The following is a 14,666-nucleotide window of genomic DNA, read 5'->3' as shown; positions in this document are numbered from 1 at the left end:
ATTCTTTGGGCTGGAACTCAATGACAAGTGACATGGCTGGTAGATGTTGCAGACACTGTAGGACTGTGACTTTGTGTTAACTGATACTAGGTCTCAGTGCTATCTGACTGCCCACACCTGATTGACAGTTGGGTGTACAGTGAAAATTTGCCTCAGGTAATTAGACCACAGTAACAAATTTGTGCTGGTGTTTTGATTTCATGTAGCTTTCTGCTTTTAAGAGAATAGGCAGTGATTTAAAAACTTCTTGGTGCAAAGTTAATCTCTTGAACAAATGTAATTGTTATTGGCTTTATATGGGATCAGTACTTAATCAAATGTTGCTGTTTAATCAAATGTTTTAGAGCTATTTCCATCATTTATAGATTTTTTTTTTTTTGTGGGGTTTTGTTGGTTAGAAAAACAAATGTGTATCACTATCAGTCTCAGTTTTCTCCAACCCCAGTAGGAGGGGGAAGAACTGCAATACAGTGCCTCTGTCTGAGCTTTGACTGAAAGGGGTAAGCTTCAGAAATTTCAGGTAAAGTAGAGATTATTATAGAACTAACCATTTGTGTAATGAGCTCTACATCACATAATCTAGACTAGAAAGAAAACAACCAGCTGTTATTCTTTGAGGTACAGTGTGTTGTATGTGTGTATCCCCATCCAAAGTTTCACACCTGAGTCGCACAATGTGCTCAAGGATGGTTGTCTCTCTTCTCTTTGCCGAGCAAATTATTATTTTGGTATGTGATCCTGGAGCTCCTTGCAGTAATGTGCAAAGTAACTGTCACCACCTAGACATCAGAAATCCAGGCTAGATGAAACTATAAATTTAGCTGCTCTTTCTGTATCTGAATATTTAATAAGCAATTTAATAAGCTGTATCCTGCATTAGGTCATTAGCCACATCTCTGCCATATGACATACATATAGTCTAGAAAAACCTTATCTCTCCTATTACTACAAAACCTGAAAGAAGATATGGAGTATCTTACATAAAAGGATTCATCAGGCTGTAAAGGAAGATAAAAGCCCAAATTACTCTTGTCAGTTCGGTTTGAGGGGAAGATAGCCGCTCATTTTTCCAAAATTGATACATGGTGGAGGTTTTGCTACTGATTTAAGTGCTGTTGACACCTGTGAGAGTGCGACTTGAAAGCATTGGCCCACTCACCTGTCTGTGTTTAAGATGGCATGTTATCCCTGACATCTTGGAGGAAGAGGGCTGTGTGTTTATGGTGCAAGAAGAGGAGCAGAGTTGGGGGTTGTGTTAAAGCCCAGAAAATTAAACTAGAATACTCTATCCACATCCCAGTGGCTGCTTTAAAAAAAAAAAAATCCAAACACCCCCCCCCCAAAAAGACCCAACAAAACCCTTAGCTGTGTGCTTTCCTGAAGTATGAGATGTTATAATAATCACTGTGTGAAGTCACAGCTGTAGTGTTTTCTAGCAAGCTGTAAGTACTGCAGACAATTGCATTCACTACAGAGCTTAAGAGGTGAATAGTGTAGGAAGGACTTGAATCTTCTTTCTGAGTAGTCAGGCCAAATAACTCCTTCCTTTGGGCAAATTTTCTTACCAAATACAGAATTTCACAAGTTTCTTAGATAAACTTATGTCATTAGACTAATTGGCTTTTCTTCATGATAGGTAGTGTATATCATTCAAGTGGAGCTATTTAAAACAATTAGAGAATCAGAGAATAGTTAGTGTTGGAAAGGACCTTAAAATCATCTAGTCCCAACCCCCCTGCCATGGGCAGGGATACCTCACGCTAAACCATGTTGCCCAAGGCTCTGTCTAACACAGCCAGGGATGGGGCATTCACAACTTCCTTGGGCAAACCATTCCAGTGCCTTGCCACCCTCACAGCAAAGAACTTCTTCCTTATATCTAACCTAAACTTCCCCTGTTTAAGTTTGAACCCATTACCCCTTGTCCTGCCACTGCAGTCTCTAATGAAGAGTCCCTTCCCAGCATCCTTATAGGCCCCCTTCAGATACTGGAAGGCTGCTATGAGGTTTCCGAGCAGTCTTCTCTTCTCCATGCTGAACAGCCCCAACTTCATATGGGAGGCTGTCTTCATATGGGAGGTGCTCCAGCCCCCTTGTCAACCTTGTGGCCCTCCTGTGGACTTGCTTTAACCATTCATGTCCCTTTTATGTTGAGGACACCAGAACTGCTCATAATACTCCAAGTGGGGTTTAATGAGAGCAGAGTTAGAGGGGCATGATCACCTCCTTTGAACTGCTGGTCACACTCCTTTTGGTGCAGCCCAGGATATGGTTCGCTTTCTGTGCTGCGAGTGCACACTGAAGCCAGCTCATGTTCAGTTTCTCATCGACCAACTTCTCTGCAGGGCTGCTCTGAATCTCTTCTCTGCCCAACCTGTAGGTGTGCCTGGGATTGCCCTGACCCCTTGCATTTGGCTTGGTTGAACTTCATGAGGTTGGCAGTGGCCCACCTCACAAGTGTGTCAAGGTCCCTCTGAATGGCATCCCTTCTCTCCAGCGTATCAACCGAACCACACAGTTTGGTGTCGTTGGCAAACTTGCCAAGGGTGCACTCAGTCCCACTGTCCATGTCACTGGCAAAGATGTTGAACAAGACCAGTCCCAACACCAGTCCCTGATGGGCACCACTCGTTACTGTTTTCCAACTGGATATTGAGCTTTTGACCACAACTCTTCATGTGTAGCCATCCAGCCAATTCTTGATCCATCGAGTGGTCTGTTTATCAAATTGTTGTCTCTCCAGTTTAGAGACAAGGATGTTGTGCAGAAGGACAGTGTTGAATGCTTTGCACAAGTCCAGGTAGATGGTGTCAACTGCTCTGCCCCTGTCTGTCAGTTCAGTAACCTTATGTCAAAGTTTCCACAGTATTAACCATGCTATTTTATAGCTGCAAGGAATATAGATTAAGGACAAAGTAGCTTCCAAAATGCATGCAGGTTATGTGGTAGTTCATCATTTAGCTGCTTTGAGAAACAGCTAGTGAGTGTTTAATGTAGAAGCTCACTATTAGGCAGGAATTTTTATGTAAGTGCTTATGGGTCTTAACTATATTTATGTAAATGCTTTGCAGGAACAAAGAAATTTCATCACCCTTAAAATCAAATCAAACACAAGATAAAAATGAACTGAAGAAGAGGAAGGTAGCTGAAACCTCTAATGTTATCACAGAAACACTACCACCTGCAGAATCAGAGCCTGTTGAAATTGAGGTTGAGATTGCTGAAGGGATGATTGAAGTGGAAGATGACAGCATCGAAACACTTGAAGTAGCTTCTGCAGAGCAATCCATAAAGTACATACAGACAACAGGTACATCAGATGCGTCTGCTTTGGCTCTTTTAGCAGATATCACCAGCAAGTATCGTCGGGGAGAGGGAAAATGCCAGATCCAGGAAGAAGATTATAGTGCATCTGATACCTTGTGCAAACAGGTAGAAGGTTTTGAAATTGTGGAACTTCAGCTGTCTCATATGAAGAATTTATTCTGCTGTGAGAAATGTAACCGTTCATTTAAATTGTTTTACCATTTTAAGGAACACATGAAAACGCACTCTACTGAGAGGTACAAGTGTGACATATGCAAAAAAAGGTACCTACGAGAGACTGCTTTGAAACAGCACCTCACCTGTTACCACCTTGATGAAGGTGGTGCCAGCAAGAAGCAAAGACCTGGCAAAAAAATACATATATGCCAGTACTGCGATAAGCAGTTTGACCATGTTGGACATTTTAAAGAGCACCTTCGGAAGCACACAGGTAAGAGCATTTCTATAGTTTTGTCCTTGTGACCTTAGCTCTAACATTTTGGGGTTTTGCATGTTTTGGTGAAATAGAGAATATACTGAAGAGAACATGTGAGTCCTGAGTGCTAGAAATATTTGGCTTCTAGTTAAAACTAAAATGCTGGTTTGGTGGGGGGGTGGGGGTTGTGTCTTGTTTTTCTTTGTTTGTTTTGCTGTTTGTCCTGGTTTCAGCTGTAACAGTTTTTTGTTTGGGTTATTTGTGTGTGTGTGTGTGTGTGTGTGTGTTTGTTTTTGGGTTTGTGGGTTTTTTTTGGTTTTTGTTTTTTTCTTTTTCTCTCCTTCCTAGTAGCTGTTGCAGTGCTGTGTTCCAGCTTTAGTCTGAGAAAAATGATGATAACAGATAGATGTTTTAGTTGTTGTTAAGTAGCGCTTACCCTGATCAAGGACTTTTCATTCTCTCATGTTCTGTCAGTGAGGCGTGGCACAAGAAGTTGGGAGGAAGCAGAGACAGGACACCTAACCCAAACTAGCTGAAGGGGTATTCCATACCACAGCATGTCATGTCCAGTATGTAAACTGGGGGAGTTACCCAGAGGGGACCAGTTGCTGTTTGAGTCAGGCTGGGTATCAGTCAGGGGGTGGTGAGCAATTGTATTGTGCATCACTTGTGTTTACTGGTTGTTTTTTTTTTTATTTTTTTTCCCTTTCTACTTTAAGCTTTATATTCTCTCCCCTTGTTATTTCCCTTATTATTAATAATAATATAATATTGTACTTTAGTTACTGTACACTCCTCATCTCAACCTGTGGGATTTGCATTCTTTTGATTCTCCTCCCCATCCTGTCAAGGGAGGGGAAGAGGTGGTGTGAGTGAACAGCTGTGTGGTGTTGAGTTACCAGCTGGGTCTAAACCATGACACCATTGATAGAAGCTTTGGGGGAATGAGATGGTTAAAAATAGGTACCTGAAAACAGAAATCACTAATGAAGCTTCTTTCTCAAGTCTGTTAGATCTTAAAGTTCTTTTCAGGATCATTTCTTAAAGCATATTTTCTTCTCCAAAATTACCAAACCAAGTTGCTACTCATTTTCACAATTCTACCAGTGCTTCTGTTGAAAAATGATCTGAACTGTGAGCTTTAGTGGAATACACAGTTTAAAGAAACCTTTTAACTAACAGAACTTCTGAACAAATGCCTATTAATAAAATAGGTGTAAAATAGCCCCTAACAACTCTCTTGTACCATCTTGTCTGAGTTTCATTATTGCTCTTGATATCTCACCTATGATTTAATCTTCTTAGTTAACACAGCAAATCTTTTCTAGTGACTAAAAAGTCTACTACTGTAAAATATGCCTCTGAAATATGGATAGCATATTCTGAGTACAAAATGACTTGTGCTACTTTTATATGGGAGATTAAGGTGCTACTTCATCTTACTGAAAAGTTTGTACTATCTGAATAGGTACTGAACATTATATGCATATTTATGAATATAAAATATGTTGTCCTGATATTTCAGATGTTCTTGTTTAATATGTCAGTCATGAATCATCAGAATTTAATGAAGAGTAGCAGTCCTACTTCTTTCTCAGCTTGTTGTTGCTGCCAAATCCTTTTAAATGGAACTTCTTTGAATCTGTGTTTGGGACTGTTGAGTGCTGATATTGGTCAGTGTATGATTGGCCTAGGAAGACCAATGTTACTCTCATCTACAAAAAGGGCAAGAAGGAGGACCTGGGAAACTACCAGCCATTCAGCCTCACCTCCATCCCTGGAAAGGTGAGGGAACAGGGCATCCTGAAGGTCATCACCAAACACATAGAAAAAAAGGTCATCAGGAGTAGTCAGCATGGATTCAACAAGGGTAAATCTTGCTTGAGCAGTCTTGTAGCCTTTGATGACATAGCAAAATGGGTGAACAAGGGGAAAGCAGTGAATATTATCTACCTTGACTTCAGCAGGGCTATTGACACAGTCTCCCATAAAATCCTTGTAAATACGCTTAGGAAATGTGAGTTAGATGAATGGGCAGTGAGGTGGATCAAAAACTGGCTGAATGGCAGAGTTCAGAGGTCAAATTTGAGATCCCCAGGACAGTGAAAAGAGCGTGCAGAAAGCTTACTGCCCTGAACTTCAAAAGAGCAGACTTCGGCCTCTTCAGGAACCTGCTTGGTAAGGTTCCATGGGATGTAGCCCTGGAGGGCAGGGGGGCCCAAGACTCTTGGTTGGTATTCAAGGATCACCTGCTACAATCTCAGGAGTGTTGCATCCCACCTAGAAGGAAGTGCAGCAGGAGAGCCAGGAGACCTCCTTGGATGGATAAGGAGCTGCTGAGGAAAATTCAAAGGAAAAATGAGGCTTATAAAAAGTGGAAGCAAGGGCAGGCAGCCTGGGAAGAGTACAGGGATGTTGTCATGGAAGCTAGGGACCAGGTTAGGAAGGCTAAGGCCCAGTTAGAATTAAAATTGGCCAGGGATGTTCTCTGCCCAACCTGTAGGTGTGCCTGGGTTTGCCCTGACCCCTTGCATTTGGCTTGGTTGAACTTCATGAGGTTGGCAGTGGCCCACCTCACAAGTGTGTCAAGGTCCCTCTGAATGGAATCCCTTCTCTCCAGCGTATCAACCGAACCACACAGTTTGGTGTCGTTGGCAAGCTTGCCAAGGGTGCACTCAGTCCCACTGTCCATGTCACTGGCAAAGATGGTGAACAAGACCAGTCCCAACACCAATCCCTGATGGGAACCACTCGTTACTGTTTTCCAACTGGATATTGAGCTTTTGACCACAACTCTTCGTGTGTAGCCATCCAGCCAATTCTTGATCCATCGAGTGGTCTGTTTATCAAATTGTTGTCTCTCCAGTTTAGAGACAAGGATGTTGTGCAGGAGGACAGTGTTGAATGCTTTGCACAAGTCCAGGTAGATGATGTCAACTGCTCTGCCCCTGTCTATCAGTTCTGTAGCCCTATCATAGAAGGCCATCAGGTTGGTCAGGCAGGATTTCCCCTGAGTTAAGCTGTCCTGGCTGTCACCAAGCACCTTGTTGTTTTTCATGTGCCTTAGCATGCCTTCCAGGAGAATCTGCTCCAAGATTTTGCCAGGCACAGAGGTGAGACTGACTGGTCTGTAATTCCCTGGGTCTTCCATTTTCCGCTTCTTGAAAATGGGGGTTATATTTCCCTTTTTCCAATCGTCGGGAACTTCACCTGACTGCCATGATTTTTCAAATATGATGGCCAGTGGCTTAGCAACTTCATTCGCCCGCTCCTTCAGGAGCCATGAATGGATTTCATTAGGTCCCATGGACTTGTGCATGTTCTGGTTCTTAAGATGGTCTCGAACCAGATCCTCTCCTTCAGTGGGCCTAGGGTCTTCATTCTCACAGTCCTGCATCTGCTTTCCAAGACTTGGGTGGTGCAGTCAGAGCCTTTGCCAGTGAAGACTGAGGCAAAGAAGTCATTAAGAATCTCAGCCTTCTCCAAATCCAGGTTCACCAGTTCTCCTGATATCTTACAGAGAGGGTCCAGTTTTTCCTGGTCTTTTTTTTTGCTACGTACACATAGAATCCCTTCCTGTTGTCTCTCATATCCCTTGCCACATTTAATTCTAGCTGGTCCTTAGCTTTCCTATCCTGGTCCCTATCAACATCCCTGTATTCCTCCCAGGCTGCCTGTCCTTGCTTCCACCTTTTATAAATCTCTTCTTTCCTCTCAGGGTTTCCTCAGCAGCTCCTTATTCATCCATGGAGGTCTCCTGGCCCTCCTGCTGTGTTTTCTTCTAGTTGGGTGTCCTGGGTTCAGCAGTAGCAGTCATTTTTCTCTTTCTTGGTAGCTGGTGCAGTGCTGCGTTTTGACTTTTGGCCTGGGAACAGCACTGATAAGACTGTTTTTAGTTACTGCTCAAATGTTTTAGTCTGACCAAGGACTTTCTGCGTCTCATGCTCTGCCAGGGAGGAGGGGAAGTCAGGAGGAAGCAGAGACAGGACACCTGACCCAAACTAGCCAAAGAGGTATTCCATACCACAGCACGTCATGCCCAGGATGTAACGGAGAGTTACCTGGAAGGGCTAGGGACTGCGGGTTTGGATGAGGTATTGGTTGGTGCTCGGTCAGGTGGGGTTGGGCGAGTTATCGTTTGGCTGGTGCTGAGGTGTTGTATTCTCTTCCCTTGTTATTTCCTTTAGCATTGTAATTATTGGTGGTAGCAGTAGTGATTTGTGTGATACCTTAGTTACTAAACTGTTCTTATCTCAACCTGTGGGAGTTGCATTCTTTTCGATTCTCCTCTCCATCCCTCTGGGTGTAGGGGGAGGTCAAGAAGGGTGGGCGAGTGAGTGAACGACTGCGTGATTTATGGTTGACTTAGCTTGAGAGAGGACGCCTGCAACACCGGAGCGGAGAGGGGAGAGATCAGCGTCCAGGAGCCTCAGCTCAGAGCGACAAGAGCCACTGAGGAGGGAGCCTCAAGTCCTCAACAGGACTTGCCCAGGACTCGGAAGCTCAGCTCCCGCGAGGGGCTGACTCACAGGGGGCGGAGCCAGGAGGAGTGGCACCAGCTGGGAGTGGCTAAAAAACCTTCCCAGGGAGCGCGGCGACCAGGAGCGCGGCGAACAGAGCCGGCAAACAGAGAGCGTCGAGGCAGAGGGTCGAGGCAGTTTGCGCGGCAGTTCGCGCGGGCAGGCGAGCGGGCAGGGAAGCGTTCCAACCGCCTCATCGAGAGGACTCGCCTGGAGTACAGGAGGGGGAAGGAGTGCTGAGGGACGTAGACGGATTGATTGACCAGATAGATCATGGTTACAACACGATCGAAAGCTGTAGTGAGTACTAATGTGGGTATCCAGACTGAGCCTTCCTGCAGACATGCAGCTGTGCAGGTCTCTGGCTGCAGCGAATGCCTGAGCCTGGCACTTGTATTGGAGGGAGCCAGTGATACTGCTTGTGTTCGCTGTGAGCAAATAAATGACCTGCTCAGGCAGGTGGCTGAACTGAGGGAGGAGGTAGAAAGGTTGAGAGCCATTAGAGAGTGTGAAAGTGAAATAGATTGGTGGAACCACACCCTAAGGCAAGGGCAGAGGGAAGTAGTTCAACAAGCTATGGATCCCCTTCCCTCCTACCATCAGACAGAAGGAGAGAGCTTAATGGACAAGGATGGATGGAGGGAGGTTCCTCCTCGGAGAGGTAAGCGAAAACCCTCACAATCCCTTCCTCCCTCCCAGTTGCCCTTGAATAACAGGTACGAGGTCTTGGAAATTCAGGGCCAGGTGAATGGAGATGGTGAGGCAAATCTATCTAGTGAGTCACCCAGGGCTAGTCACTCACCCACATACCTCAGAACTTCCCCAACCAAGAAGAAAAGAAGAGTAATTGTGGTGGGTGACTCCCTTCTGAGGGGAACAGAAGGGCCCATTTATCGACCGGATCCACCCCACAGGGAGGTCTGCTGCCTGCCTGGGGCTCGGATTAGAGATGTTAAAAAGAAGCTCTCTGAACTGGTGCAGCCGTCTGACTACTACCCACTGCTGGTTTTTCAGGTTGGCAGTGACGAAATTATTACGAGGAACGTAAGGGCAATGAAGAGAGACTACAGGGCCCTGGGACGGCTGGTTAAAGGGTCTGGAGCGCAAGTGGTGTTTGCCTCCATACCTGTTGCAAGCGAGGGTGAAGGGATATATAAGAAGACTCTGCAGGTTAATGTATGGCTACGTGACTGGTGCCAAAGGCAGGGGTTTGGGTTTTTCAGTCACAGGCTGCTGTATGGGACACCTGGTTTGCTGGTGACAGGCGGGATACACCAGTCCCAGAGAAAAAAAAGGGTTTTGGGGCAGGAGTTAGCAGGGCTTATTGACAGGGCTTTAAACTAGTTATGAAGGGGGGAGGGGATTTAACTGGGCCTGTTGGGGACAAGCCCAAGAGGAACATGCTAGGGATTGAAGGATGGCGGGCTAAGGAGGACTATCAATCTCTTGTTTCACTTGTGGGAAAGGATAGCTCTTTAGACCCTGTCCCGCAGGGGAAAAAGGGTACTAGGACTGGCTCCCTGAAATGCCTGTACACCAATGCACGCAGCATGGGGAATAAACAGGAGGAGTTAGAAGTCTGTGTGCAGGCTAAAGGTTATGATCTAGTGGCGATTACAGAGACATGGTGGGACAGTTCACATGACTGGAATGTGGTCATGGATGGCTATGTCCTTTTTAGGAAAGATAGGTCAGCAAAGCGAGGTGGTGGAGTTGCTCTTTACGTGAGAGAGCAACTAGAATGTATTGAGTTCTGTCCGGGGTCGGATGAGGAGCAAGTGGAATGTCTGTGGGTACGAATCAAGGGGCTGACTGGCACGGGTGATACAGTTGTGGGGGTCTATTATAGACCTCCTGATCAGGACGAAGGAGTTGATGAGGCTTTCTACAGGCAACTGGAAGTAGCCTCGCGACTACATGCCTTAGTCGTCGTGGGGGACTTTAATTACCCCGATATTTGCTGGAAGACTCACACAGCCAGTCATTCACAGTCTAGGAGGTTCCTCGAGTGCATTGATGATAATTTCTTAATGCAAATGGTGGACGTACCAACTAGGGGAGCAGCGCTGCTAGATTTAGTACTCGCCAACAAGGAGGGTTTGGTCGAAGTGGTGACGGTCAATGGCAGCCTTGGCTGCAGTGACCATGAGATGGTGGAGTTTAGGATCCTGTGTGGGAGGAATAGAATACCTAGCAAAGCCACAGTTCTGGATTTCCGAAGGGCCAACTTTGGCCTCTTCAGTCAACTGCTAAGGGAAGTCTCATGGGAAAGTGTACTAGGCGGTAAAGGGGCTCAAGATAGTTGGTTAGCATTCAAGGACTGCTTCTTCCAAGCTCAGGATCGGAGCGTCCCAATGAGTAGGAAGTCAAGTAAGGGATCTAGGAGACCGATGTGGTTAAACAAGGAGCTGCTGGGCAAACTCAAGTGGAAAAGGAGAATCTATGGATTATGGAAGGAGGGGCTGGCTGCTTGGGAGGAATATAGGACAGTTGTTAGAGGATGTAGGGAGGCAATTAGGACAGCTAAGGCCTCCTTGGAACTCAATCTTGCTAGTCGGGTTAAAGACAATAGAAAGGGCTTCTTCAAATACATAGCAAATAAAACTAACACAAGAGGCAATATAGGCCCACTGCTGAACGAAGTGGGTACCCTGGAGACAGAGGATATAAAGAAGGCAGAGGTGCTGAATGCCTTCTTTGCCTCTGTCTTTACTCCTGCAGACTCTCCCCGAGGGCCCCGGATTTCTATAGCCCCAGAAGGAGTCAGGACAAAGGAGGAGTTTGCTTTGGTAGATGAGGATTGGGTTAGGGATCAGCTATGCAAACTGGACATCTGTAAATCGATGGGTCCGGATGGAATGCACCCACGGGTGCTGAGGGAGCTGGCGGAGGTCATTGCTAGGCCACTTTCCATCATCTTTGGTAAGTCGTGGGAAACGGGCGAGGTGCCTGAGGATTGGCGGATGGCAAAGGTCACACCAATCTATAAGAAGGGCAAGAAGGAGGACCCGGGTAATTATAGACCGGTCAGCCTTACCTCCATCCCTGGAAAGATGATGGAACAACTTATTCTTGACTCCATCACTAGGCATATCAAGGATGAGGGGGTCATTAAGAACAGCCAACATGGTTTTATGAGGGGGAAGTCATGTATGACCAACCTTATAGCCTTCTATGAGGAAGTGACTAGGTGGAGGGATGATGGTAGAGCGGTAGATGTAGTTTTTCTTGATTTCAGTAAGGCATTTGATACTGTCTCCCACAGCATCCTCATAGATAAGCTAAGGAAGTGTGGGCTTGATGATCAAGTAGTGAGGTGGATCGAGAACTGGTTGAAAGGAAGAAGGCAGAGAGTTGTGGTCAATGGCGCAGAATCTAGCTGGAGGTCTGTGACTAGTGGAGTTCCCCAGGGGTCGGTGCTGGGACCGGTGCTGTTTAATATTTTCATCAATGACCTGGATGAGGGAACTGAGTGCACCCTCAGCAAGTTCGCTGATGACACAAAACTGGGAGGAGTGGCTGACACACCAGAGGACTGTGCTGCCATTCAGCGAGACCTGGACAGGCTGGAGAGTTGGGCGGGGAGAAACTTGATGAAATTTAACAAGGGCAAGTGTAGAGTCTTGCATCTGGGGAAGAACAACCCCATGTACCAGTACAGGTTGGGGGTTGACCTGCTGGAAAGTAGTGAAGGGGAAAGGGACCTGGGGGTCCTGGTGGATAGGAGGATGACCATGAGCCAGCAATGTGCTCTTGCGGCCAAGAAGGCAAATGGCATCTTAGGGTGCATTAGAAAGGGAGTGGTTAGTAGGTCAAGAGAGGTTCTCCTCCCCCTCTACTCAGCCTTGGTGAGGCCGCATCTGGAATATTGCGTCCAGTTCTGGGCCCCTCTGTTCAAGAAGGACAGGGAATTGCTTGAAGGAGTCCAGCGCAGAGCCACAAAGATGATTAAGGGAGTGGAACATCTCCCTTATGAGGAGAGGCTGAGGGAGCTGGGTCTCTTTAGCTTGGAGAAGAGGAGACTGAGGGGTGACCTCATCAATGTTTACAAATATGTAAAGGGTAGGTCTCAGGATGATGGAGCTAGGCTTTTTTCAGTGATATCCAGTGATAGGACAAGGGGCAATGGGTGTAAACTGGAACATAGGAAGTTCCACGTTAACATCAGGAAGAACTTCTTTACTGTAAGAGTGACAGAGCACTGGAACAGGTTGCCCAGGGGGGTTGTGGAGTCTCCTACACTGGAGATATTCAAGGCCCGCCTGGACAAGTTCCTGTGTGATGTACTGTAGGTTACCCTGCTCTTGCAGGGGGGTTGGACTAGATGATCTTTTTAGGTCCCTTCCAACCCTTGGGATTCTGTGATTCTGTGATTCTGTGATTGGGACGCAACACTCCTGAGCTTGTAGCAGGTGATCCTTGATTATCAACCAGCAGTCTTTGGACCCCCTGCCCTCTAGAGCTATATATATATATTGCGCTCTTCCCCTTTTTTCTTTTTTTTTTTTCTTTTTTTTTTTTTTTTGTTTTGTGTTGTTGGGGTGTTTTTTGGGGTTGGGTTGGGTTGGGTTGGGTTTGGTTTGGTTTGGTTACCGACAGTCTCCTGTAGCTCAGCCACCTGCTGCAGGACAACTTCCACCAGGGTGCACTGAGTGCAGCCCTGTCCATTTTGTACCCTTGTCTCAAGAGACCAGTCAGGGCACTTTCTATACTCTGAGGTCTGCACTGCAACCTCCCCTCTCATTGGCTCTGTCTGTGTGCCTGTGCTGGCCACTGCCAGAGCGGAGCTCCCAGTCTGGGCCCTGGTCATGAAGCAAATGCTCACCATGCTGCTCACCTGCCCGCTTGCCCTGCCTCCACAAATGGCTGTGCTGTGCCCTGACTGGCATGCCACACCCTGTTTGCCCTGCTTTTGGTCCCTTGTGCTCCCTGGAGTGGGTTTTTACTCAGTCAGAGTTTGGTGCCACCCTCTGTGAGTCAGCTGCTTGCATCAGCTGAGCTGCTGGATTCTGGGCAAGCCCTGTCAAGGACTTGAGGCTCCCTCTGTGGCTCTTGCCACTCTGATTTGAGGCTCCTGGAGGCTATGCTTCCCCCTGCTTGGGTGTTGAAGGTGTGCTCTCTGGAGTTACTCACCTCAGCAACTGACTATCTTGTTCAGCTTGTTTATCCATGACCTGGATGAAGTGCTAGAGTGTACTCTTGGCAAGTTTGCTGATGATATGAAGCTGTGGGGAGTGACTGATACACATGAAGGCTGTGCTGCCATTCAGCAGGACCTTGATAGGCTGGAAAATTGGGTAGAGAGGAACCTAATGAGGTTCAATGAGGGCGAATACAGGGAGTACAGGGATGTTGTCCGGGAAGCTAGGGACCAGGTTAGGAAAGCTAAGGCCCAGTTAGAATTAAACCAAGCCAGGGATGTTAAGGATAATAGGAAGGGATTCTACAGGTACGTAGCAAACAAAAAACAGACTAGGGACAAAATAGGCCCCCTGAGGAATCTTTCGGGAGAACTGGCTACACAGGATTTGGAGAAGGCTGAGGTTCTGAATAACTTCTTCGCCTCGGTCTTCACTGACAAAGGCTCTGACTGCACCACCCAGTTCTTAGAAGGTAGATGCAGGGACTGTGAGAATGAAGACCTTGGGCCCACTGTAGAAGAGGATCTGGTTCGAGACCATCTTAAAAATCTGAAAGCACACAAGTCCATGGGACCTGATGGAATCCATCTGCAGGTCCTGAAGGAGCTGGCGAATGAAGTTGCTAAGCCACTGGCCATCGTATTTGAAAAATCATGGCAGTCAGGTGAAGTTCCCGACGACTGGAAAAAGGGAAATATAACCCCCATTTTCAAGAAGGGGAAAATGGAAGACCCAGGGAATTACAGACCAGTCAGTCTCACCTCTGTGCCTGGTAAAATCTTGGAGCAGATTCTCCTGGAAGGCATGCTAAGGCACATGAAAAACAACAAGGTGCTTGGTGACAGCCAGCATGGCTTCGCTAGGGGGAAATCCTGCCTGACCAATTTGGTGGCCTTCTATGATGGGGCTACAGAATTGATGGATAAGGGTAAAGCAGTTGATGTCATCTACCTGGACTTGTGCAAAGCGTTTGACACTGTCCCACACGACATCCTTCTCTCTAAATTGGAGAGACATCAATTTGATGGCTGGACCCCTCGGTGGATAAAGAACTGGCTGGATGGCCGCACACAAAGAGTTGTGGTCAATGGCTCGATGTCCAGCTGGAGACTGGTAATGAGTGGTGTCCCTCAGGGATCGGTGTTGGGACCAGTCTTGTTTAACATCTTCCTCGCTGACATGGACAGTGGGATTGAGTGCGCCCTCAGCAAGTTTGCCGATGACACCAAGCTGTGTGGTCTGGTTGATATGCTGGAGGGAAGG

At 46.7% G+C, this 14,666-nt stretch overlaps 1 protein-coding gene across 8 annotated transcripts in view; it reads left to right on the top strand.

The window, feature by feature from the left end:
• The window catches only part of LOC136004305 (zinc finger protein 131-like), a 70,118-nt gene that overhangs the window by 18,074 nt on the left and 37,378 nt on the right, over positions 1-14,666 (top strand). For 7 of the 8 annotated variants that reach the window (XM_065660686.1, XM_065660688.1, XM_065660683.1 and 4 more), the window contains one exon: positions 3,072-3,757. In XM_065660686.1, coding sequence (XP_065516758.1) covers positions 3,072-3,757 — 686 coding nt within the window. The remainder of the gene's footprint in view (positions 1-3,071; positions 3,758-14,666) is intronic. The other variant, XM_065660687.1, reaches the window with a different exon arrangement.

The sequence above is a fragment of the Lathamus discolor genome, chromosome W (assembly GCF_037157495.1).
Source record: "Lathamus discolor isolate bLatDis1 chromosome W, bLatDis1.hap1, whole genome shotgun sequence".
Lineage (NCBI taxonomy): Eukaryota > Metazoa > Chordata > Aves > Psittaciformes > Psittacidae > Lathamus > Lathamus discolor.
The sequence above is the reverse complement of the archived record's forward strand: the minus strand, read 5'-3'. Positions and strand labels throughout refer to the sequence as shown.